This window comes from Numida meleagris, chromosome 3 (assembly GCF_002078875.1).
Source record: "Numida meleagris isolate 19003 breed g44 Domestic line chromosome 3, NumMel1.0, whole genome shotgun sequence".
Taxonomy (NCBI): Eukaryota; Metazoa; Chordata; class Aves; order Galliformes; family Numididae; genus Numida; species Numida meleagris.
Genome location: NC_034411.1, coordinates 18,453,703 through 18,475,044, shown reverse-complemented (window position 1 = coordinate 18,475,044; position 21,342 = coordinate 18,453,703). Strand labels below are relative to the sequence as shown.

At 37.3% G+C, this 21,342-nt stretch overlaps 1 protein-coding gene across 11 annotated transcripts in view; it reads left to right on the top strand.

The window, feature by feature from the left end:
- MARK1 (microtubule affinity regulating kinase 1) overlaps window positions 1–21,342 on the top strand; it is a 55,829-nt gene that overhangs the window by 21,111 nt on the left and 13,376 nt on the right. For 5 of the 11 annotated variants that reach the window (XM_021393147.1, XM_021393141.1, XM_021393142.1 and 2 more), the window contains exons 4-13: window positions 6,550–6,598; window positions 7,743–7,808; window positions 8,765–8,835; window positions 9,803–9,859; window positions 13,931–14,167; window positions 14,257–14,376; window positions 17,783–17,882; window positions 18,440–18,552; window positions 19,782–19,956; window positions 21,087–21,280. In XM_021393147.1, coding sequence (XP_021248822.1) covers window positions 6,550–6,598; window positions 7,743–7,808; window positions 8,765–8,835; window positions 9,803–9,859; window positions 13,931–14,167; window positions 14,257–14,376; window positions 17,783–17,882; window positions 18,440–18,552; window positions 19,782–19,956; window positions 21,087–21,280 — 1,182 coding nt within the window. The other 6 variants (XM_021393148.1, XM_021393143.1, XM_021393144.1 and 3 more) reach the window with 4 other exon arrangements.

Here is a 21,342-nt window from a genome sequence, read left to right as displayed (position 1 = left end):
TCTGGCTAAATAAACATCTCTGTGTATCTGTGACCTTTGGAGACGCTGGTATCCTACAGCCTTCACTACAGTGTGCATGTGCAGTTTGTTTGCTAGCATTTACTCTATATGGTTCCTAACTAAGCACTACTACTTTGCCCTTCCTTCCTCCTCTGGCTTCAGTTTTTGCTGACAATAAAATGTGTGTTTAATTAGTTACACAAATAACTTGTCTATGTACTAAATCAAGATGAAATGCTATAAAGGACAGTGTTTTTCTTGGATTTTTCTTTAATGTAGTAATTGTTTTTTTGTGGAGTTGTGAGAGGGCCGGTTTCTGTGGCTTTAATGTGTTTTTTGGTTTTTTTTTTTACCTTTGTTCTTTCAACTCCAATAAAACATTTGTTAAACTCAAGTGACCCTTGGCAATTACTTTTGTGTATAGAATTGACTGGAGGTAATTGGAACATTCTGGTTGGTTTGTTGCCCTGTCAGTACCTGCAGATAGACATTCAGAAGCTCTTTGTAGGCATTGCCATGCTGTAGTAAGTGTTTTACCAAAACCCTGGATTGTTGTGTTGTTTTTCTTGTTCTTTGTCTTCAGTTTGTTTGTGCCATTTAACCGTGCATAATTTTGTGTTTTGACTGAAGCACAGAAACGTATTGTCCTACTGGAGGTTACCCATTCAAAAGAAAAAGGATGTTTTTTGTTTATAGATACTTGACTGCTGCTGTAGCTGTAGAATGAGAAAGAAGCTGAGTCTCATTACTGTTCCTTTATCTCTGGCTGTCATTGTATTCTTTTTTTTTTGTGAGTGTAACTTTTGTCTATTGGGAGTTGTGAACAACTTATAATTTCTTTTAGCTCTTTAATTTGTTTAATTTCTGCTCCATGGTATTTTTATTGAGTGTAGGTTTTTGAGGATTTTCTTCAATTCCTCCTGTTGTGCAGGGTCCACACAAAGGCACTGCTGTCCTTAAGGTCTGTCCTGTTTGAAGCAAACCTCTTTGCTAGTAATGACTTGGTAAAGAGGGGCCCATCAGAATCCCTCTTGGCAGAGTATATCAGGGAAATCCTGTCCTGTTGTGTAGCTTGTTTCCTACTTAGCTTGGTATTTACACTGGAACAGTTGGATGAGCAGGACTGAGCAATAAGAGGGCAAAAGATGTGCTTTGCCAGTGTATTTTAAGCGAGCGGTCTTTTAGTTCCAGCCTCCAAATGAATTGCTCCAGCTTTTTTCTATACTATTTTCCAAAAAAAAAAAAAAAATAACAACCAGAAATGAATATGCAAAGCTATACTTTATTTTTAAGTCTTGAAATAACAGTTCAGGACGAATTCATGAGAAGCTGTTAGTAGAGATGTAAAGCTCAATACATTTCTTTCATAGAAGGAGTATTTCTGTGGAAATACTTCTGAAGGATACGTTGACTATTGGATTTCTGATTTCAAATTGATACATTCTCTTTCACTTACTAGGCAGAAATTGTAAACAAAAGCAGGATGAATGCGTGTTTGATGCATTTTGCGCTCTAAACAGTTAAGTTATGTGATAAGAAGTGCTTCAGTCTGTGGATTGTGCTGTGCGATAGAGTTTAACTACCTTTGAGCTCTGTCTGTATATTAGGATAGAGAAAATGAGAGATTCTTTCTCACTGAAAGAAAGATTGAGATACTCTGTTTAAAAATGATGCCTTTTGGACACCTGCTTAGATTGAAGTATTCTCTTGGAGGAAGAAAAAAGAAGCTGTTAATTAAGTGTGATGCTGCTTGGGTTGCTTTAATCTTTTTATTTTTAAATTTACATGTAATTATTTGAAAATTCTGGGTTTTTTTTGTTAGGTTAATTTTAAAAATAATTATATATGAACAAGGTAGGTCATCTTATTTTTAACTCTGTCATTTCTGTAGAAACAATATACTTCGTAGCATTGGAGACTTCACACTTAAGTTTTTCATGCTCGGTTTTCCAGGAAGTTTTATTTCACCGATAACTGCTTTAATGATAAATGAGTTATAATTCATGCAAATATTTAATAATTGGGTTAAATTGCTAACTGTTAGCATTTGATGTCATCTGTGCATTAAAAAATATATATATGTAGAAGTTCTTACGTGAGGTCTCCAAGATTCACTGTCATCTTTTATAATGTTAAGTACAGGAAGAAAAATAGAAACTTTTGGTTCCATATGCTTTATTGAATCGCAGTGTAGTTGAGATTTATCCACTGAAGTTGTACTCTGCACTGGACTGTTAAGCAGTCAATTTTTCTTTCAGATGTAACGCTGGAAGTGGGGAATGGTGATAGTACCGTGGTTTAAATAGGAACAGGTACTTTTCTATTGAGTATTTATAGGGGAACGCTAAAGCAAGTTTCTACCACAAAAATGCCACTCCTGAGTTTGAACTCATCAGAAGCACTGTAGCTGAGAGCACTGTCACTTAATGGAAGCAGTAAATTGTGCACAGGTCAGCAAAACCTGTAGGCCTTCAGTAACTTTTGGACGTGCACTATTAATCAGACATGACAAATATGTAGTGATCTTGGATTTTGTGAATGAGCCCTGTGCCTTTCTCTCTCCATTACTACAATATAAAGGATGCAAATGGCAATTAGGCTTTGCTTTAGTACTTGCTACTGACCTAATTGGGTAGAACGAGCTGAGGCGTCCTCATTTCACATGTACTATTCTGACTTGTAAACAGAAATATTTGAGCACGTACTGCAGTTGCTGCTACTGTCATGCAAGCAGTGGAAGTTTAGTTTGACCTTAGCTGCTTCCTGATGATATTTGTGCCATGTTGTATGGACGAGCTATTTTGCAGGCATAGTCAGGTAAAAACATCAGGTGTTAGGAGATAAGAAGTAAGCTGTCCTTGTGAATTTATCCATTTGGACTCTCTGGGTGCAGTGTGGTAAGTTGTCTTAAGTTATAATATACTTCTTGTATCAAGACCTCCATCTCTTTAAATAGATAAGCAACGTTGAGTTAAGAGCACGATCTTTTTGCCTTTCTAGTTTTTCACTGTGTGGTTCTCATCTTATTCTGCGAGTACCTGTTTAAGAGATAAAGCAGGCTTTTATTGTGGACTTTTGTCCAGATAATAGCATATTGTTCTGACCTGTTTTTTTCCACTGTCACGATGGTAACATTTTCCCAAATTTAAGCCTTTAGGTTTCATCATATCTTGAATTTATGTCAAAATACCTGTTCTATTTTCTGCATGTCAGCTACATGAAAGCGTCTTCTTGTATTGGCTTTGCTGGTGATGTTTCTGAAATAGCATTCTGCTGCTCCTACGCAAAACACTGGCGGAGAGCAGAAGGTGCTCTTGTTCTGAGTAGGTTTCATTAGTGAGTGACATTTCCAGGTTTCCCCATTTCAGCAGTTCAGTGGGCTTCTTTGTACTCGCTAAACGTATCTTAGGCTACAGCTTGGGTTCTTTCGAGTTTTCTTAATAGCACAACAAAAATAAGTGGTTGAAATTGTTCTACATCTTCTGTGTGTTACCTGTTTGTAGATCTTGTCTTTTTTTGTTTGATTTTTCAGCATCCCTTCTCAGTAATGAGTTAGAAACTAGATTGACTTGACGAAGACTTTTGTTTGATTTTTAGTGACTTAAAACAGTAAATCCTAAATGTAGATATCAACCTGACAGCAAGCAGAAGATCTTATTTTCTACAGTATGTGCCCTGAAAAATGAAACTGCAAAAGCAAGAGTCGAATTTTCAGGCTTTCTGCCTTTTCCACAGGTACAAGCTCTACAAATTGAGTTTGGTGTTGGCTGTCCTGTACTGTAAGTGAAGCTATTGAGGCTATAACTCATTTGCAAAAGGAGATGCTCGTTTGAGAACTTTCTGAATAGGAGTGCATTTAGGACTGAAGAGCAGTCTTAGAAATTTGTGGTAGGTAGGGGAAAGGGAAATCTAAGAGTGCTTTCATGTTTTGTGTGAGCAGTATTTTGGTGCTACCTGCATTTGTGGGGAGGCAGACACCATCCCACTGGTGAAATAGCAAGTTTCCATTCAGATTCTGCCTGACATAATCTGTTTGGATGAGTATCACCCAAGATGATTTCTGCTGCTTCAGCTTTGTCCATTTACTGCTTTAAGCATGCGCGCACATTTCAACCTGCAGGAGAAGTGCTTTTGAATAAATAAAAAACAAAACAAGCCCCCCCGCACAAAAATGAAAGCCGCCCCGCTAACGGCCGCCAAGATGGCGCGCGGCGCGGCTTTTTCCTCAGAACTGCAGAAGATTTGCTGGAGGGAAAGGGATGACATCTGGCAAGAGTGTGGTCCTCCCCCCCCCCGCACCCCCAAACAAACACCAGCATCTCAGAATTGCCATCTCTGCCAACAACCACCTCAAAACCACTCTCCAAGAAGAGAATACCCTATTTCAACTTGTGAGTTGATTTGGTTTTTTGAAAGGTTGAGACTTTTAAAAGGTTGAGGCTGTTAATACCCCTTCACGTATTCTTGATTACTACTAGTACTGTGTATCTGCTTTGATATGGGAACATATGCTTCAGTTTTCTGAAAAATTTCTATTCAAGAGGATATGTAATATGAGGTGGTTGTTGGGGCGGGGGAGGGATCTATTGGCATTTACATGGAATAAACCTAGGCCCCAACTTTAGATCTTAATGATGTCTTCTGTTCAGAGCCTTAGCAAGGAAATGTTTCATAGAACGAAGTATCTGCATGAGGGTAGTGGGCAGTTCTGTTTTCCTCAATACAGAAATTAAATATGTCCATTTCCTTTTTGGAAGAAAAATTAGGTATGTAGAATGAAAGCTCTTGTTGCTAGGAAGACAATTTGAATCTTAAACCAATTACTACACTTCAAAATCCTTTGAGAATGTTGAATAGAATGATGCACGTATATTTTGACAATGATGTGCTTCATGCTACATGTAAAATTGTGTTTCTTGGTGGTTTTTCTAAATTTGAAATTGTTTATAGAAATCTGGTATTAAATACTGCTTATGAGGACCTGTGTTCATGGACATAACTTTTATACCAACTTTAATGCTGTTAAGTTGTGAAATTCCTTTCCAGTCTTCTGGCAGGAATGACAGTTTTGCTTATATCTGCTTAGTAACTCTTCTGAAGCAGTCATATTATGCAATCCATTGGTTTAGATTTGTTAGCTTCTGATGAATTAGTTTACAGCTTGATGCGATGGTTTTTAACTGACTTTGTGAACAAACAAGAATATTTTGCAAAAGCTCATTCTAGTGTGTTGTATTACATACCCACATGTTTCATTTTGAATGCAAATGAACTGCAGTGTGTTGCTCATGTTTTCCCAGATAAATGTTTCTGTTGTCTCAAGCATTGTAGTATATTAACTGAAGTGCTCCTCCACTCTTTCAGGAGGTGTTCTGTCTCCAGCTTGCATCGTTGTACCTTTTTTGTACCCTTTTGCGTCTGTACGAACGAGACTAATTTTGAAAATGGAGAGATGTCCTCTGAGACATCAGATGAGCAGAACAGACACAGTGTACTTAATCATTGAGCCAAATTTTTCTGTAAGGAAGACTGTAGTGAACATTTCCAAAATAGTCAAAAAATGTACTGAAGACTTTTCCTTGCGTTTCAACAACCTACTGGGACTGGAGTGTGTGTAGCACAGCGAATAGGTTGGACAGTGGGGATATGCTGCTCAGTGAAGTAAAACAGTGCAAACTTCTGTGGTTCTAAAAGCTGTAAATACTGCTAAACAAACCTGTGTAGTCACTTCAGATTCCTTCTGCTTGTCTTCTTCCCTGTGAGCCCCTAGATCAGTCTTGCGTCATCTCTTACTTAATTGGTAAAACCAAAAATGCTTGAAATGCAAGAGCAAAGTCCTCTTAAAGCTGTCTTCTTTCCAGTTTAAACAACAAGAACAAAAAAGAACATTGTATTAGATGTATGCTTAGCCTGTAAGTTTGATTACTTGACTCAGAATCATCAAGCAGACTTTGGTAATAAACCTTCCAGCCTTGATGGGAAGAAGAAAAGCCACTGTGATCAGTTCCACATTTCACCTCTGTAGAGCATGAGGTCGGAGATGTCAGGATTCCGGGTCTCTGATTCTTTTTTAAAAATGGCTTATGATTTTTTTTGGTAATAGTACACCTTACATGTGCCCTCGCACTTAGAGGTAGTTCAGGGCAGTTAACAGAGCTTCCAAGCAACCTAAACAATCAGCTCACAGAGGGATAACGACTGCTAGTGAAAATATTCCATTCTTTTTAATCAGTGGAAAGTCTAAAAGTTGGTATTGCAGAAGGAGCTATAAAATTTGTTTGTGTTTGAATAAAGCTTGAAAATTGGTGTCTTTTTCATAAATGGCTGGTAGTAGTTTATGCTCTTCACTGTTAAATCGGTGGTTATTACACTAGATAATATACAAGATGTGTGTTTCGTTCACTGGAGTTCATTGAGCTATTTTTATGTACTCATAGAGAATATTTTCTGCTAATGTCAATTCCCATGGCTTACACTGTTCATTTTCACCTTATAAAGTTATTTATCTTGAGTAACATGCTTTAAGAATGTTTTCTTACTTCCCAACAGTTGTTTCGAGAAGTACGAATAATGAAGATACTGAATCATCCCAATATTGGTAGGAGTCCTGCATTTCTGCAAACTTTTTTCTTTTTATTATGCTGTTTACTCTGCGGGCTTTATTTTGAATGTACTTCACAGTTATGTTTCTGTTCCTTAAACTTCTGAGATAATAGGACAGTAAGTATCGAGTAAATGTATTATTTTCTCGCTCACCTTATTGACCCTGCTCGAAACAAGATTATTCGTATGAGGAGATAAAATGTTTAGTCAAGAAAAGCGTCAACATTGAGCACTCTGGTCAGCCAAGGGCCTAAATTTCCCTGCTTACATGAAATGATATGAGTTTCTTAGGTGAAATGAGCAAAACTCCATTGTTTCAGTCTAGGAAAGACTCCTGCCACCTGATATTTCCAGAAAATTAGACTTGCCAAGTATGTAATTTTCCCTTTCTGCTTTAGTTCTTTCACCTACCCCACAGCTTCAGGGCCCTACTTTGTGATGACAATTCTTCTGGCTGAGGAGGGCTGGACAGTCTTGTTCCAGAGACACTTAATGTTCCTGAATCGGCCAGAGGGCTTGTTGCATACAAGGTATGGACAAGGCATACAAGTTACTACATGCTAGGCACTCCCTTTTCATCCCCTGAATTGTTTGCTGCTTTTTCAACGTTCTTAGCTTCTGCTGGTTTTTGTTGGGTTTTCTTTTTTTGGGGGGTGGCGGGGGCGGGAAGGCAGTGGTGGTGATGGTGGTGTGTTTGTTTTAAATGTGTGATGGCTATTGGCATCGGAGGAAAGTCTGTTAGACTTAACAGGCCTGGTAGCTCTTCAGTTTTTAGCTGGTCAGCATCTGAAACTTCTAACTGGGAGCATTTTACTGGTGAAACAGGGAAGGTTTGTATGGTCTTACAGAAGTCTGTCAAATTAAACACTAATTCTAGCATGAACCTTTTTGTATAGTATGCATAAACTTCTGAGAAAACTGTGAGTTAATGTGCTTTATTATCAACCCTGAAATTAATTTTGCTTTCCCCCTTCCCCCCCCCCCCCCCCGAAGAATGCTAACCTAAAGGATATATGGTTTCCTTACAGTGTAATGTTCTCATTGGCAATAAATTATACTCACTTCATGAATAAGAGTGGTTTTTTGTTTGCATTGTGCTTTTGTTCCCCGCTGCAATCTCTTATTCATTTTTCTTGCAGTAAAATTATTTGAAGTTATTGAAACTGAAAAGACATTGTATTTGGTAATGGAATATGCCAGCGGGGGTAAGTGGATTCTTAATTCTGCTTTAAGGATGAATTGCAATGCGGAAAGCCATGCTGCTTGCATGCCTAGGAACAACTTAAGGATTTTGTGGTTAATGGGTTATTCCAGTCTACTCTTCAGAGTAGACTAGCAGACCTCCTGGGTCATACTCTTTCTTGCTTGCATAATGCTCTGTAAAGTAACCTATTAGTTTTGTGCTTTGGGGTAGTTACTGATCTAAGGTTTACTGCTGAAAATCTCGTGCCAATTCTGGGTGGAAACTTGACTCAGTACCTGCTATATTTAGGCAAGCACCAGTCCTTGTTTTACCTTGAAAATGCATGCTAAAGCAGTTGGAGAGGCAGGTCCAGGGTGTGTGAATAAGGAATAAGAAAAAGGGGGACCAGCAGGATCATAAAGAGCATAATGGATAGTGAGTGCATGCATGGAAGCTGCTCATCAGCTGAGTGGGAATCCTTCGAAGATGGGAAGGGAACCCAGCACAAGGCTGGTGACCAGTTAGGAGGGGCTGTTTGTCAGACAGTGCAAAGATGAAGGTCTGGAAAGAGTTTTAGCAAGTTCATTGTAGAGAACAACCAGGAAGAAAGAAAAGCAAGTAGTACGTACGCTCTTGAGTGAAATGGCAAGAGATAAGCAGAACAGATCTGGCATAGAAGAAGTCGTCTGATTCCCAGTGTATTTTATATGCAACATAAGTTTTTTAAGGTCACAACTCATTTTGTTCTGTTTCACAGTGTTTTTTAAATTTGTGTTGGAAAACTTAGGGAGTCGTAGTACAAAGGTTTTTAGTGTTGAGTGTTACATGTCTGAAAAAAGAAAATAATGCAAGCAGTAAAATGTAATTTTTTTCCTCTGCTCATAAAGGGGAGGGTTTGTTTTCAAGCCTGATTGTGCTTTACAGTCAAAAATAAAACCATGCTTAGTAGTACTGATGTTTTCTCCTATCTGTGTTTAGGAGAAGTGTTTGACTACTTAGTTGCACATGGAAGAATGAAAGAGAAAGAAGCTCGTGCAAAATTCAGGCAGGTATGAAATTAACATTCACTCTTTCAATTTTATTTATGGTGTTTTCAGATAGACTTGTGTGCATACTTTTTTTTTTACTTTTTTAAAAATAAAAGATCATTGTTGTGGTAATGTTTGTTAAAGCTGGAGTGTTAAATCCCTGTAGGAAAAAAAAATCTGCTTCCTACATACTATCTAAAAATAGTAAAAGACTGTTTTACGTTCTTCTTAGTGGATATTCTTAAGGGCCACATATTTCTTATTGTGACTTGCTTGAGGTTTTAATCCTTTTCTGAATACTTCAGAGTTTAACAGAAATTCTGTCCAGAGATATTGATATTGTTGCATGCCTCTTGCTGTATCTTATTGCATCGTATTCTACAAGGGATGCTTTGTAAAAGGGTTTTACAGCTTATTTACAAACCTTTTCATCCTAATTTTTTCTTGTACTGTTTTTGTGAAAAGCTTTAATAGATTGAGCAAAATTTGGAATTAAAATATGTGGTTAACATGTAAAGAAACTGCTTTTAACTTTCTCAGGCTTGTCTTATAGTTATGTAGATACAAAAAATGCATATGAAAATCTGTAATGAACTATTCTGATGATGAAATGCACAGGTATGCTACTAGTATTTCAGAGGATAAAATCTGAAGTGGAACATCCAGCTACTGATTTTTCAAAAAAGAATTATTATTATTTCCCTTTATAGCTATTGGGTAATCAGCATTTAAAACAGATGCTTTTCTTGTTGCCTGTAGGAGTATGTATTAAACTTTTTAATACAAAAATGACCTGTCCTTACGGATTTTATAATTTTAGTATTTGAGATTTTATGAAACTTACATGAATATTTTCAAAAATGAAAGCTTTGTGTATTAACTTTTTTGTTTTGCTGAATCATATCAGAAGCTAAAATTACTAAATAATATGCGAAAATTTGTATTGAATTTGAGCTAAAATATTTTTCTGATTGTCTTGGTGTTTCAGATTGTATCTGCAGTGCAGTACTGCCATCAGAAATGCATAGTTCATCGTGATCTTAAGGTAGACTGTTATTCATTCTTCATTTTAATGATTGACAGTATAGACTTAATTTCATCATATATATTTCTGGTTGCTGTAGACTCTGAAGAGATGAATGTGGGAGCTGTTTCATTTGTGTTTTATTCTCAAGTTTCTGAAGCACAGAAACAATGTAGCTTGCCTGTTGAAACAGGGGTAAGACAAGAACAGGACGTGTGTTACTTTCATCTCAGTTTTGGCTCCGAGAGAAAGATGTGCTCTCCAAAGAATTATACCTGCTGGCATACAGATATCTACATATTGAAGCTGCAGGAATTCAATGACAGCAGTCAACACCACTTAATTAAGTATTTTCAGTTTAAAAATGTATATATTGCAAGATATAGAAAACATTCACTTCTTAGTGATTCATTTAAAAAAAGAAAGTTTTTTAATTCATCTGAATTTCTGGTTTATATATATATTCAGGCCAAAAAATACATTGAAGATAAACATAAATTACTCTGGTTTCCTTTTATGTTTTTAAAATGCTTTCTAGTGCTTTTCTTCCTGTATACAAATACCAGGCCCTATTAAAGAATTCTGCAATTGCATGCACAACCTAAGCCTTTAGTCTGAAGTTATCTTCATGCCAAGTTTAGATATTACAGGACTTGGACACAAGATCTCCACCCTTTTAAAAGTTGACTTGTACTCTTGCTTTCACATCTGTGTTTACAAACACTGGTGTAAGTTCTTTTTTGCTAGTATATCTAAATACTTGTGAAAAGAGGAATTTGAATAATTCCACCAGTGTGCCTTCAACCTCTTTCTTACAAACCTGTTCCCTAATAATTGTTGCTGTGCCAGCTCCTGGCATATGTACAGTACCAGACAATCCATCCTTTACTGCTGAGTCATTCTTTCCCAGGATTGTTGTCATTGGATGCTGGAGGTGCTACTGCATGGCCAGTGCTTTTAAGTCAGAATGGAAGGAAAAAGCTGATCTTACAAAATCTTGATTTTAAAAATAAATAAATTCTTCCCCTTCTTATGTGGTGGTTTGGCACTTCTAATGTTTTGTCAGACTCCCTGGAGTGGCTTGCTCCTGCCACTGTTTTGGGCTTTCTAGAAGGCTTCACCTACGGGCCTGCTGGCTCAACTGGACAGCCCCTTTCGCTGGTCCTCTCTTAACTACATGAGACTGAGAGTGGGAGAGAAGAGCTGGCCACCTCTCTGCCCTTACCTGACACTTGCTTGATCTGCCTAGCTACATAATTGACTCTTGCTGTATTTATTTAGCATCCTGCATCTTGCTCTTTCTCCTAGAGCCTTTTGCAGCTTCCACTCTTAATTCCCTTCTTAGATGTTTAGCATGTGTATGCTTCTTTGGCCCTGGAGTGTGCCCAGAGAAGGGCAGTGAAGCTGGTGAAAGGTCTGGAGCACAAGTCTTCTGGGGAATGGCTGAGGGAACTGTGATTGTTCAGTCCAGAGAAGAGGGAGGCTCAGGAGAGACCTCGTTGCTCTCTACAACTGCCTGAAAGGAGGTTGTGGGAAGGTGGAGGTCAGCTTCTTCTCCTAGGTAACGGTGATAGAACAAGAGATAGTGGCCTCAAGTTGTGCCAGAGGAGGTTCAGGTTGGATAATGGGAAAAATTTCTTCTCAGAAAGAGTGGTGAGATGCTGGCACAGGCTGCCCAGGGAGGTGGTGGAGTCAGAGTCCCTGGAGGTGTTCAAGAAACATGTGGATGTGGTACTGAGGGATGCAGTTAGTGAGCATGGATTGGCAGTTGGACATGATGATCTTAGAAGTCTTTTCCAACCTTACTGACTGATTCTTTGCTTAATTCAAAGGACCGTGGAAAACTGCTCTGTGGCATTTGCATGGTATCCCTGTTAACATCTGTCCTAAGTGCTCTGCTGTTGATCTTTTTCCTTGCTTCAAGATAGACAGACAGGCTCCAAAATAATGTATTAGTTTGCTTTTCTCTCTGCACTTTCTTTTGTATAAAGTTATGCTAGACTCATTTGTTCAGCATTAAGTGTGATTGAGAGCCCGTCAGCCTAGCCAATGGAAAATACATAACCTAGAGTGAAAAGGACTAAAATGTATGGTTATGAGGAAGTGTTCTCACTTCCTCTCTCCTTTCCAAACATTGTGTGTCATCTCTCCAGCTCCACACGAAGAGTTTAAAGTGAGACAGAAAAGGAAGAGGCAACTTTAAAGTTGTCTGTATTTGCCTCTGCTTCTATTGTTTTTCTCCAAGTTACGGGCATGGCTGACCAATTTATTTCATTAGCACCTTAAAACAGAGGTCTAGTACCACAATGAAGATTTGATGAGCTTTTTTGTTTTGGTTTTTTTTTTAAGAGAAAAAGGGTAAACTCCATGGTATATGTTACTTCAGACTAAAGTAGGAAGAAGCATAAGAAAAGGTGCAAGTGTGTCCAGCCTATTCTGGCAGAAGAGAGGGAGTGTAAGGCCCATTGCTACTTAAACTGTCTCCCATTGATTTGTTCCTGTGAATCTAAACAGCTTGAGTAGAAAGGGTTATAACTGAATCCAGTTTTGTGCTCACAATATGATGCACAAGTCTTACCGTACCCTTTCAGTGACTGTTAATGCTTTGTGTTCTGCGTATCTAGCCAAAAAGAGCATAATCTTGTTATTTGGCATATTAAAAGGTGCGTGTGTGCATGGGGGAAGGAGAGGAGAAGAGAAGAGAATAGGTGGGCTGTTTTTTTTTTTTGGTTTTGTCTAAATAAGAAACCTAGAAGTGCAAGGTCTTTGGGTAGCTGCATACTGTTGAACTAGGATGGCTATTGTAATCACTGAGCAGCTGCACTGACAGTAATGTTTTCATCACAAGGAAAATGAAGCCTTTGTGCAGTAATGTAGAAGGCTGTCAAATCTGGAAAATATCTCGGAGTGTGTCTGCAGGCACATCAGCTGGAGCCAGCTGAGATTACAGGTCGTGAATTGGGAAAATAAAATATTTTCCAGGAGAGCTGGTTAGTAAGAATGGGCTATATTTTAATCCTGACAAAGGCTAAATTCTGTCACCCAGATATTGGCTTGATAGCCTCCTTTCCTAGTCATTGAGTGAGATGAAATGAAATTATTAAAAATCAAACAAACAATGGGGGGGAGGGGGGGAGATTCACATATTTACCACTGTTAGCAAAGTAAACAAGTTGGCTGCTGCTTCAGTTTTCCTAAGACAAGAGATTTATGGTGGTGATTTTTTTGATTGTTTGTTGGAACTCTGTGGAAGGAAAGAGCAGTTACTAATCTGTTTCTAAGAGGGCTCAGCTCTGAGCACAGCATCTGATGAGAGAATTCAGTGTTAGCTATAAAGCTGATGTTTGGCAATTAAGAGAATCCTGCGCTTTGGCTAATGTCTGACCTGCTGAAAAAGAGATTCCTGCACTACTTAGTTACTGAGAAGTCATGCTGTTGATGTGTCCATCGGGAGCCTGGACGCACAAATAAACATTGTGTTGTTCTCCTGCACACGCTGCATAGCACCCTTGTGTTTTAGGAAATGCACTTTATTCTTTTGCAGCAGCGTATGGAAATTTCTCTGACCTTATTCTTTTTATCTTTTGTCGTATCTATGGTGTTAAGTATCAGGTACTGTTTACTTATTCTTCAGGTTCCTGAGTACTTGCATCTACATATATGTGATGCATTGTATCCACACAGTTGTTTTTTAACACCCATTAACATCAAAATGTATAATACCTGCATTTTTCATACAGAATATAAAATTGAGTGTTAAGTAATATTATTGCTAAAGCAAAACACTAGCAGTAAGGTGGGGAGAATTTTGGTGCAGGATGCTCTGGTAGGGCATATAGCTTTTCAACTTTTGAGTGCCTTCTAACGTCTACCCCACCAAGGCCGGGTGCTTCAATCTGACGCTTAACAGTTCCATTTTCCTAGGTAAATATAGTCAATTTTCAATCTTAGTAATGTATTAAGGGGATTAGTTCTTTTATTAATGCAAGAAAGATGCAAGAGATGAAACAATTTTGCATTTGTTAAATGATATGCCATGATATATTGGTCTTGTATGTAGCTTGTCCTTTTTCTCTTCTGTTTTTCTCTTAGGCAGAAAACCTTCTACTTGATTCAGATATGAACATCAAAATTGCAGACTTTGGGTTTAGTAATGAATTTACAGTTGGTAATAAACTGGACACGTTTTGTGGAAGCCCACCTTATGCTGCTCCTGAACTTTTCCAAGGAAAGAAATACGATGGTCCTGAAGTGGATGTGTGGAGTCTTGGGGTGATATTGTACACACTAGTAAGCGGATCGTTGCCATTTGATGGTCAGAATCTAAAGGTAGGCTTATAATATTTCATATTGGCTTGTATTCTCTTTAGATTTTCTGTGTCATTTGTAGGTTCATCTTTTACACATTTATTTTAAAGGAACTGAGGGAGCGAGTACTGAGGGGGAAGTATCGTATTCCATTCTATATGTCCACAGACTGTGAAAATCTACTTAAGAAGCTACTAGTACTGAATCCAATAAAACGAGGCAGCTTGGAAGTAAGTAATTTAACCTTTTTCTTTAAAAAAAAAAAAAAGAAGATAAGAATTAATTCAGATTAAGAATAAGCAAAATATAGTGATTGCTTAAGGCTTCTCTTAATTTTCATGATACATACCTCCTGTTTTAGGAGCCCAGAAGTCTTAATGAAAATAAATAATCCCCCCACCCACTTGCCAAAACAAAACCCTAGGAAACATCCCAGAAACAACGCAGCTTGAGTAGAAGATGTTAGTCTTTAGTTAGTTGCAATTCACTATCATTTAAGAACATGTCAAAGTGCAAAGTACTTCCACTTGTTTGGATCAGATAATAGATTCAAATCATGAGGAAAGCAGAAAAAGATCATAAATATCTTCATCTTTGAGGAATTCTTCAGAAAAAGGAATAACAGCTACAAGCAGTGCCATAAGCATTTATGAAAATAACACCTGCCTACTGTAGAGATGAAAGTAGAACAGAAGATAAATACATGCTTTTAAAATAGTATTTGCATGAGTTAATCGCCTGTGACCTTTGCTTTATCTTTCTGTGCATAGTTGTGCAGCAGTGGATAGAGTTCCAGAGATGAAATCTCATTTAAGCAGCTTTATATTTGTATTGGTGTGACTTCTGCCTCCTGGCATGGGTGCTACCTGTGCAAGGAAACATGCATTTACTGAGCTGTGTCTGCATGCAGCCTCTTCCGAGCTGATACTGTTTTGTGGCTTAATAATATAAGTAGTTTTAACTCAAATATAATCGGCACAAAAGAGAATAGTGAGTGATGGCTTCTATGTGAAGGATATTCATTAATTGTATTGTATCCATTCTCATCTAGAGGACATAGCGATAAGGGCTTAACCACCACAAGACGTTGAAAGGTTGCTCCTCTCTCCTCACAATGTTGTGTTTCAGATTTAGGAAATACATTTTCATTTTATCATGCTTTTCTCTGGATTTTCGGCAGTTGCAGTTTCTCTTCAGATGTAATTTCACTTTCATTCAAGTATTATGGCATTTTCCAGATCTTGTAAAATTCCTTTTCGATCTTGGAGAGAGGTGTTGCATAGTAGCTTTACAGGAAACTGCATGGTTGTCAGGTTGTATGGAAGTAAATATTACATGGGACAGGCATGATTTGAGTCAGTACTAAAGCAGTGATGATAATGGGCACTAGTCAGCACACAAATGCAAGGGGGAGAGGCAGTACAAACTTTCTTTATATGAGTGTTCCTGAAATTACATTTGAAGTATGTGTTTAGTAGTTGGTCTGGAAATAAATAGCTATTATGTTTGTATGAGCACTTCTAAAAATATGTAACTAGAATTAAAAGTATATATTTAGTAGGAGCTTTCGAAAGGCAGAAGGATAGTTTTGTCTTGGAGGAGAGGGTTTTTCTTAGTGCTGTGTCTTATAATTACTTGGTCGACCCTAGCCATACGTATGCTCACTGTTCCTGTGCATGCTTTTCCCAGACCATCCAGTAGGATGCTTGCCAGTGACTTCTCAGCAAAGCTGAGACTGATACGGTATCAGCTCTGCATATGCTAGCTTTACCACTCTTTCTCTGGTAAGAATCAGGTAAACTTCTATTCAGGTAGTGCAAGTAGACTTCTTCCTGGTTGCAGCAGAGAGAAAACACTTCAGAAGCAAGAGAACATTTCTGTAAAACTATAAACCTTCCAGGAAGAGGTGGAGAAAGAATGCAGTATCAGAAGATACGTGCAACTCTGTCAGGTTTTCAAGAAATCCACCACCCCACCACCATCCTCAAGTTCTTTGCAAAGCAAAACTGAAATTCCCACGAAGCAGATCTATGCTTACAAACAGTAATGAAGCATGTAGTTTTGAGACAAAACAGATCTTGAGTCAGGCAAGATTTTTATTACATTGCCTTGAAAATCAAGGGAAACTTGAGTAATATTTAGTTGGCTGAAATACAGTTTGGGTTGATGATAGTCAGATCTTTAAATACCCTGACCTGCTGTGCTGTAAACAGCTGACTTTCACAGAAGTAATATTGATTCTAGAATAGGATTGTTTGTCATTTCAGAATGCTTATAAGAACCTGTTTTGAGAGTCACACAATGACAGAGACTCTGTGAGATCCTCTGTTAAATAAAATATTTAACTGTTATAATGATAATAAAAAATGCAGACATTGTACAATACTCCTTTGAGAGTCAATCATGTTATTACAAGGCTACAAATAAATAACCAGGATCTCTCACTAAGTAAGCTCATGATTCGTGTGCCAGAAATGCGATACAGCAATAAGTGTTGACAGTTCTTCCCCCTACCCCAGCCACCCACAAAAGCCAAAAAATCAGTTATGTGGCAGAACTTTGAATAAATCTTTAAGCCTTACTGTCAGCAAAATGTTAATAGGCTCCAGTACAAAGTTGTGTATTGCACTTGTAAGGATACAGCTATTTGTATCTTTAATTTGGCAGCAGCACTGCATACAAAAAATTTGGTTGTATCAATGGAAAATTGAGTCTCTTGCTCTATGTTAGAGATAACTTAATTTGATTTTTTGCAAGGCATATTTGGAGCCTGTGGGAAACTTGACTTGTTGGCACTTGTTTCACTCTTCTGTCAATCTAGTAAGCAATATTAGTATTGTCCCCAAAAGAGTCATGTGTGCCTCTAGCTGTAGGAGGAAAATTGGTTTTAGCTGTTTTATAAAAAGGAGATGAATATGCCCTTAAGGAGAAATTGTAGTGATGGTTAGGCATTCCAGCTGATCAATGCTGCAGGCATACAAAAGGGTCCAAGCCACAGCAGAAGGAAGTTATTTTCAAAGAATGCAAGAGAAGCTTTTTAAATTAATGTCTGTGTGGCATGGGCAGAGTTAAGAGGCATTTTCCCCTGTAGCTGAACTGTGTCATCTTTAGTTCTATTGCAGTGAGAAGATACATAGGAAGAAAATGATAGTTGGGATCAAGGTCTTGAATGATTCTGGGAAGTATAGACATGCTTCTGTATTATTCCTTAGTTTCTTACTTTGTTATTATTTGAAAGAGTTATTTATTGTGATACAATCTGTTTTGTAGTGGCATCCAGGAACTGTAACTAACAATAGGGCGTGCGTGTCAATCCTTCAGCCAAACAAGATGAAGAGACTGATGGAAGTGAAGAGTACAAAATGAAAGATTTGTGTTTGTTGGCAGCGCAGACTTTTTCTCCCAGTAGTTTTTTCTGATGTTTCTACTGGTTGGTTGTATTGTAAAGGGTAAACAAACAGCATGGGTAATAAATTAAAGAGGAAAAAAAAGTGAAAGATTAAAGGAGATATGGTAAGAAGATGCAAGTTGGGGAAAGGTAGGAAAGAAAGGGCAACATCCCAATTATTTTGAATTTCAAGTTGTTTTATCAAGTTGATTTAATCAAGTACTGTAAATGTTCATTTCTTTTCTTAGCAAATTATGAAGGATCGGTGGATGAATGTTGGCCACGAAGAGGAAGAATTGAAACCGTATACCGAGCCTGAACCAGACTTCAATGACACCAAGAGAATAGGTAAGGTTCTAGAAAGATGCTATTTATTACATACACAGGCAATTTTATCTTCTAAGTCAAACTAAACTCTTTAACAAAATTTGAGATACTTATCATACAAGTAAAATGTTTTTTTAATTTAAATGAGAAATTTCATTGCGATGCTTTCCTTATAACTGCTGCTGTGACTGAACTGACATGAATCTACATGCACAGGAAAGGACAAGTCAGATTATAGAATTCAAAAGGCAAAAGGAAAGGGGCTTTGTTATGCTAGTAACGTTTTTATCAGCTGTGATCTGAGAGTGATACTGTGTTGGCACTGTTGTCTTAGCTTCTATTTGCCAGTGTTTAATTTGTTGAATTGCACTCAGTGTTGAGAGTTTTCAAGACAAAAAGAACAGTGAAAGCAAGGAGATACAGTCTTTCTGATTTTGCACACCAAAGTTACTCAGTGACTTGAATTCTAGTTACCTTTTGCATCATGAGATTGTTGTTTTTTGTTTTCAGTGTTCTTAAATTGTCAGTAATCCCAAATGCTTAATTCTGTTGATGTACCTAGCTCTGTTTATTTTTAGACATTATGGTCACTATGGGTTTTTCAAGAGAAGAAATCCATGAATCTTTAGTAAACCAAAAGTACGATGAAGTCATGGCTACTTATTTGCTTCTAGGTAGAAAACCACCTGAAGTAAGTGATACCTAATTTACATCTTTTATCTTGCCCTTTAGGTCTGGTTAAACTGAATATTCTGGTTGTCAATGTTTTATGAACTACTTTGAGAAGTCTAAATTAATAAATCAAAATAGTAATTTGGAATTGATAGCTTCAGTAATGTGTGTTGCTTTCTTTTCATGTATTCTTGGATATCTTGTTAGTTCCCACATGAAGAAATAGACTGGGTATAGTATCTTGACATTTACTTATACATATTTTGAACTAAGAAAGTTAGCTGTTAATCTGGGGTGGTATGACTTTAGATGTCAGGTCTTCTTCCTGTCGTGATATATGTTTACAGTTAAAATCTGAACTAGTTAAGAATTTGACTAAATAAATTGTTTTTCTAAGCTGTGGCATCCTTTATTTCTCAGAAAAATACCCATCCTTTCTGACTCATATGCTGTTATAGTATATTTTATTATATAATAATTTCATCATAGCCATTAATAAATATGTGACAGAAAGTGTTTTGGCTGTTTTGGAACTAGTTGGATCTGTAGAACTCCTGGGATGCAGGAATTTTCAAGAAATCAAGCTGACCAGAGAGGCCTTTTTTCAAAAAAAATCCTTTTTTGAAGGATTTTTTTCCCCCAGTGCTTCCTTGGCCTTCCTTCATTTCTTAAGACAGCATAGTTCTGATATGAGCGCACTTTCCCACAAAATTACTCAACCAGAATTTGCTGGTGATGGCAGAGCATGGAGAAAATCTACCAAAAACAATTTTGACTTGAGCCTCTTGAAAGAGATTTCTTCTTCCACTACTCTTAACGATTTCTGCTGCTTAGGTACCATTAAACCAGTACCAGAGTTACATACCTTATAAAGACACTTCAAAGCCTCTAAAGACTCCTTGAATCAGTAATACTTGCCCCTCTGACTTAATGCTATAAATTTTCTTTAAGATTTAAAAAAAAAAAAAAAACACAAGAGGAGAAATTCTTTGGTTTATGTTTAATACAGCTTTTGCTCCTGTCAAGATTCTTCTAATTTTATTTTAAGCATTCTTTAACCTTTTCACTTTTGAGTTTCTAAAACATATGAAACTAAGTGATTAAAAACCATCTTGAAAACTGAACTGTGAATATAATGTTACATTCAAAAGATGGTGCCTTTCATTGGAACTCTTCACTTTCTTATGCCGTAAAAGAACCAGAAATGTTCAATTGTGTTAATGCTTTGTTAAACTGTTTTTCTTGTAGTTTGAAGGAGGTGACTCCCTCTCCAGCAGCAACTTGGGTCAAAGGTCTCGTCCTAGCAGCGACCTCAACAACAGCTCTGTGCAGTCTCCTGCTCACTTGAAGGTCCAGCGGAGTATATCGACTAATCAGAAACAACGGCGGTTCAGTGATCATGGTGGGGATGACATTCCAACAAGTAAAGTAACATACACAATTTAAGTCTGAATGTGCAGTGTTTTGTGAACCTGCCCGGTCCACCACTCTGTGCATTTGTTGTGTATCTCGTCATGCTTTGCTGTGATGCTTTTATCTGTATGAACATTTCTATGATAAATCTGAGTCGATGCAATTTATGGATTTAATTTTTTGTCTTGCTACTTGGTTGACTCGCTAAATAAGAGCTTGAGGATGTTTCCTGTTTAGGAAGTAAAGGCAAAATATTGATCTGAATAAATTAAAACTTATAAACCATTACATTTAGTAGAGCGTTTGGAGTTAGGAACAAATTTTCCCAAAGGCAACAATTTTACCAAATGTTCAGGAAACATTTTCAGGTGAAACTAGTTGCATTGAAAATGAATGCATATGTAAAGTATTGAATGAAAGATTTCTTCCTCATAAAGAAATATCAAATTACTAGAATCATTTTTAAATTGTTTTGCCCTTCTCTGTGCCTAATTTACATTGCTCTTTCTAACTTCTTTCTGCAATACTATTCTCCCTCTGTGTTAGTGTGGTATTTAAAAAACAAACAAACAAGTAATCAATATTGTGAATCATCATCAGCTGATGTGACTTTATTTCAAGGGAGCATAAAATCCTGCTGATTAAGGATTTGCCCCAAAGCTTTTCAACAATTCTTCCCCTCAATCACTTATATTTTTCAAGTATAAGTGTGCTTTAAAAAAAAAAAAGCATTTTTGAGAGAAAGATAACTTTCCTACTGGATTCAGGAAAATATATGCATCAAAAAATACAAAATGTAAAAATTTGAAGTTTCCTCTAGTTCTTTTTTTAATACTATTGCAGAAATTGCATTGGTTTAAATGAGAATTATACTATTCCTGCTTCATATCTATACGTAAATCTTGGAACTAATTCTCAATTGCATGTTGTTAATAAAGAGAGCATGGATAAAAAGAACTTAGACTGTCAAAGCTCAGTTTAATATTTTGATATGTGTGCTGAGTTTGCAGTTGTAGTTCTTCAGGTAGTCCAGATACAATCCCTCTGAGTCAGGAAAAAAAAAAAAACACAAAAAACACCAACCCTGTTTTGACCAAGAGATTATTTTTAGGTATTGCTAATAATGTTTTTATTTGACAGTTGGTCCATCAATTCCTCCTACTGTGTCATACACAAAAAGGGCTCAGGCAAACAGTGTGGAAAGTGAACAGAAAGAAGACTGGGACAAAGATGTGTCACGCAAACTTAGCAGCACGACAGTGGGATCTAAAGGAGAGATGGCTGCAAGTCCACTCGTGGGTCCGGAGAGAAAGAAGTCAACTACAGTTCCCAGTGTGAGTGTGTGTGCTTTTGGTTTGTTAAATTTACTTTTCTCTAAAAGTTACTATAGACATAA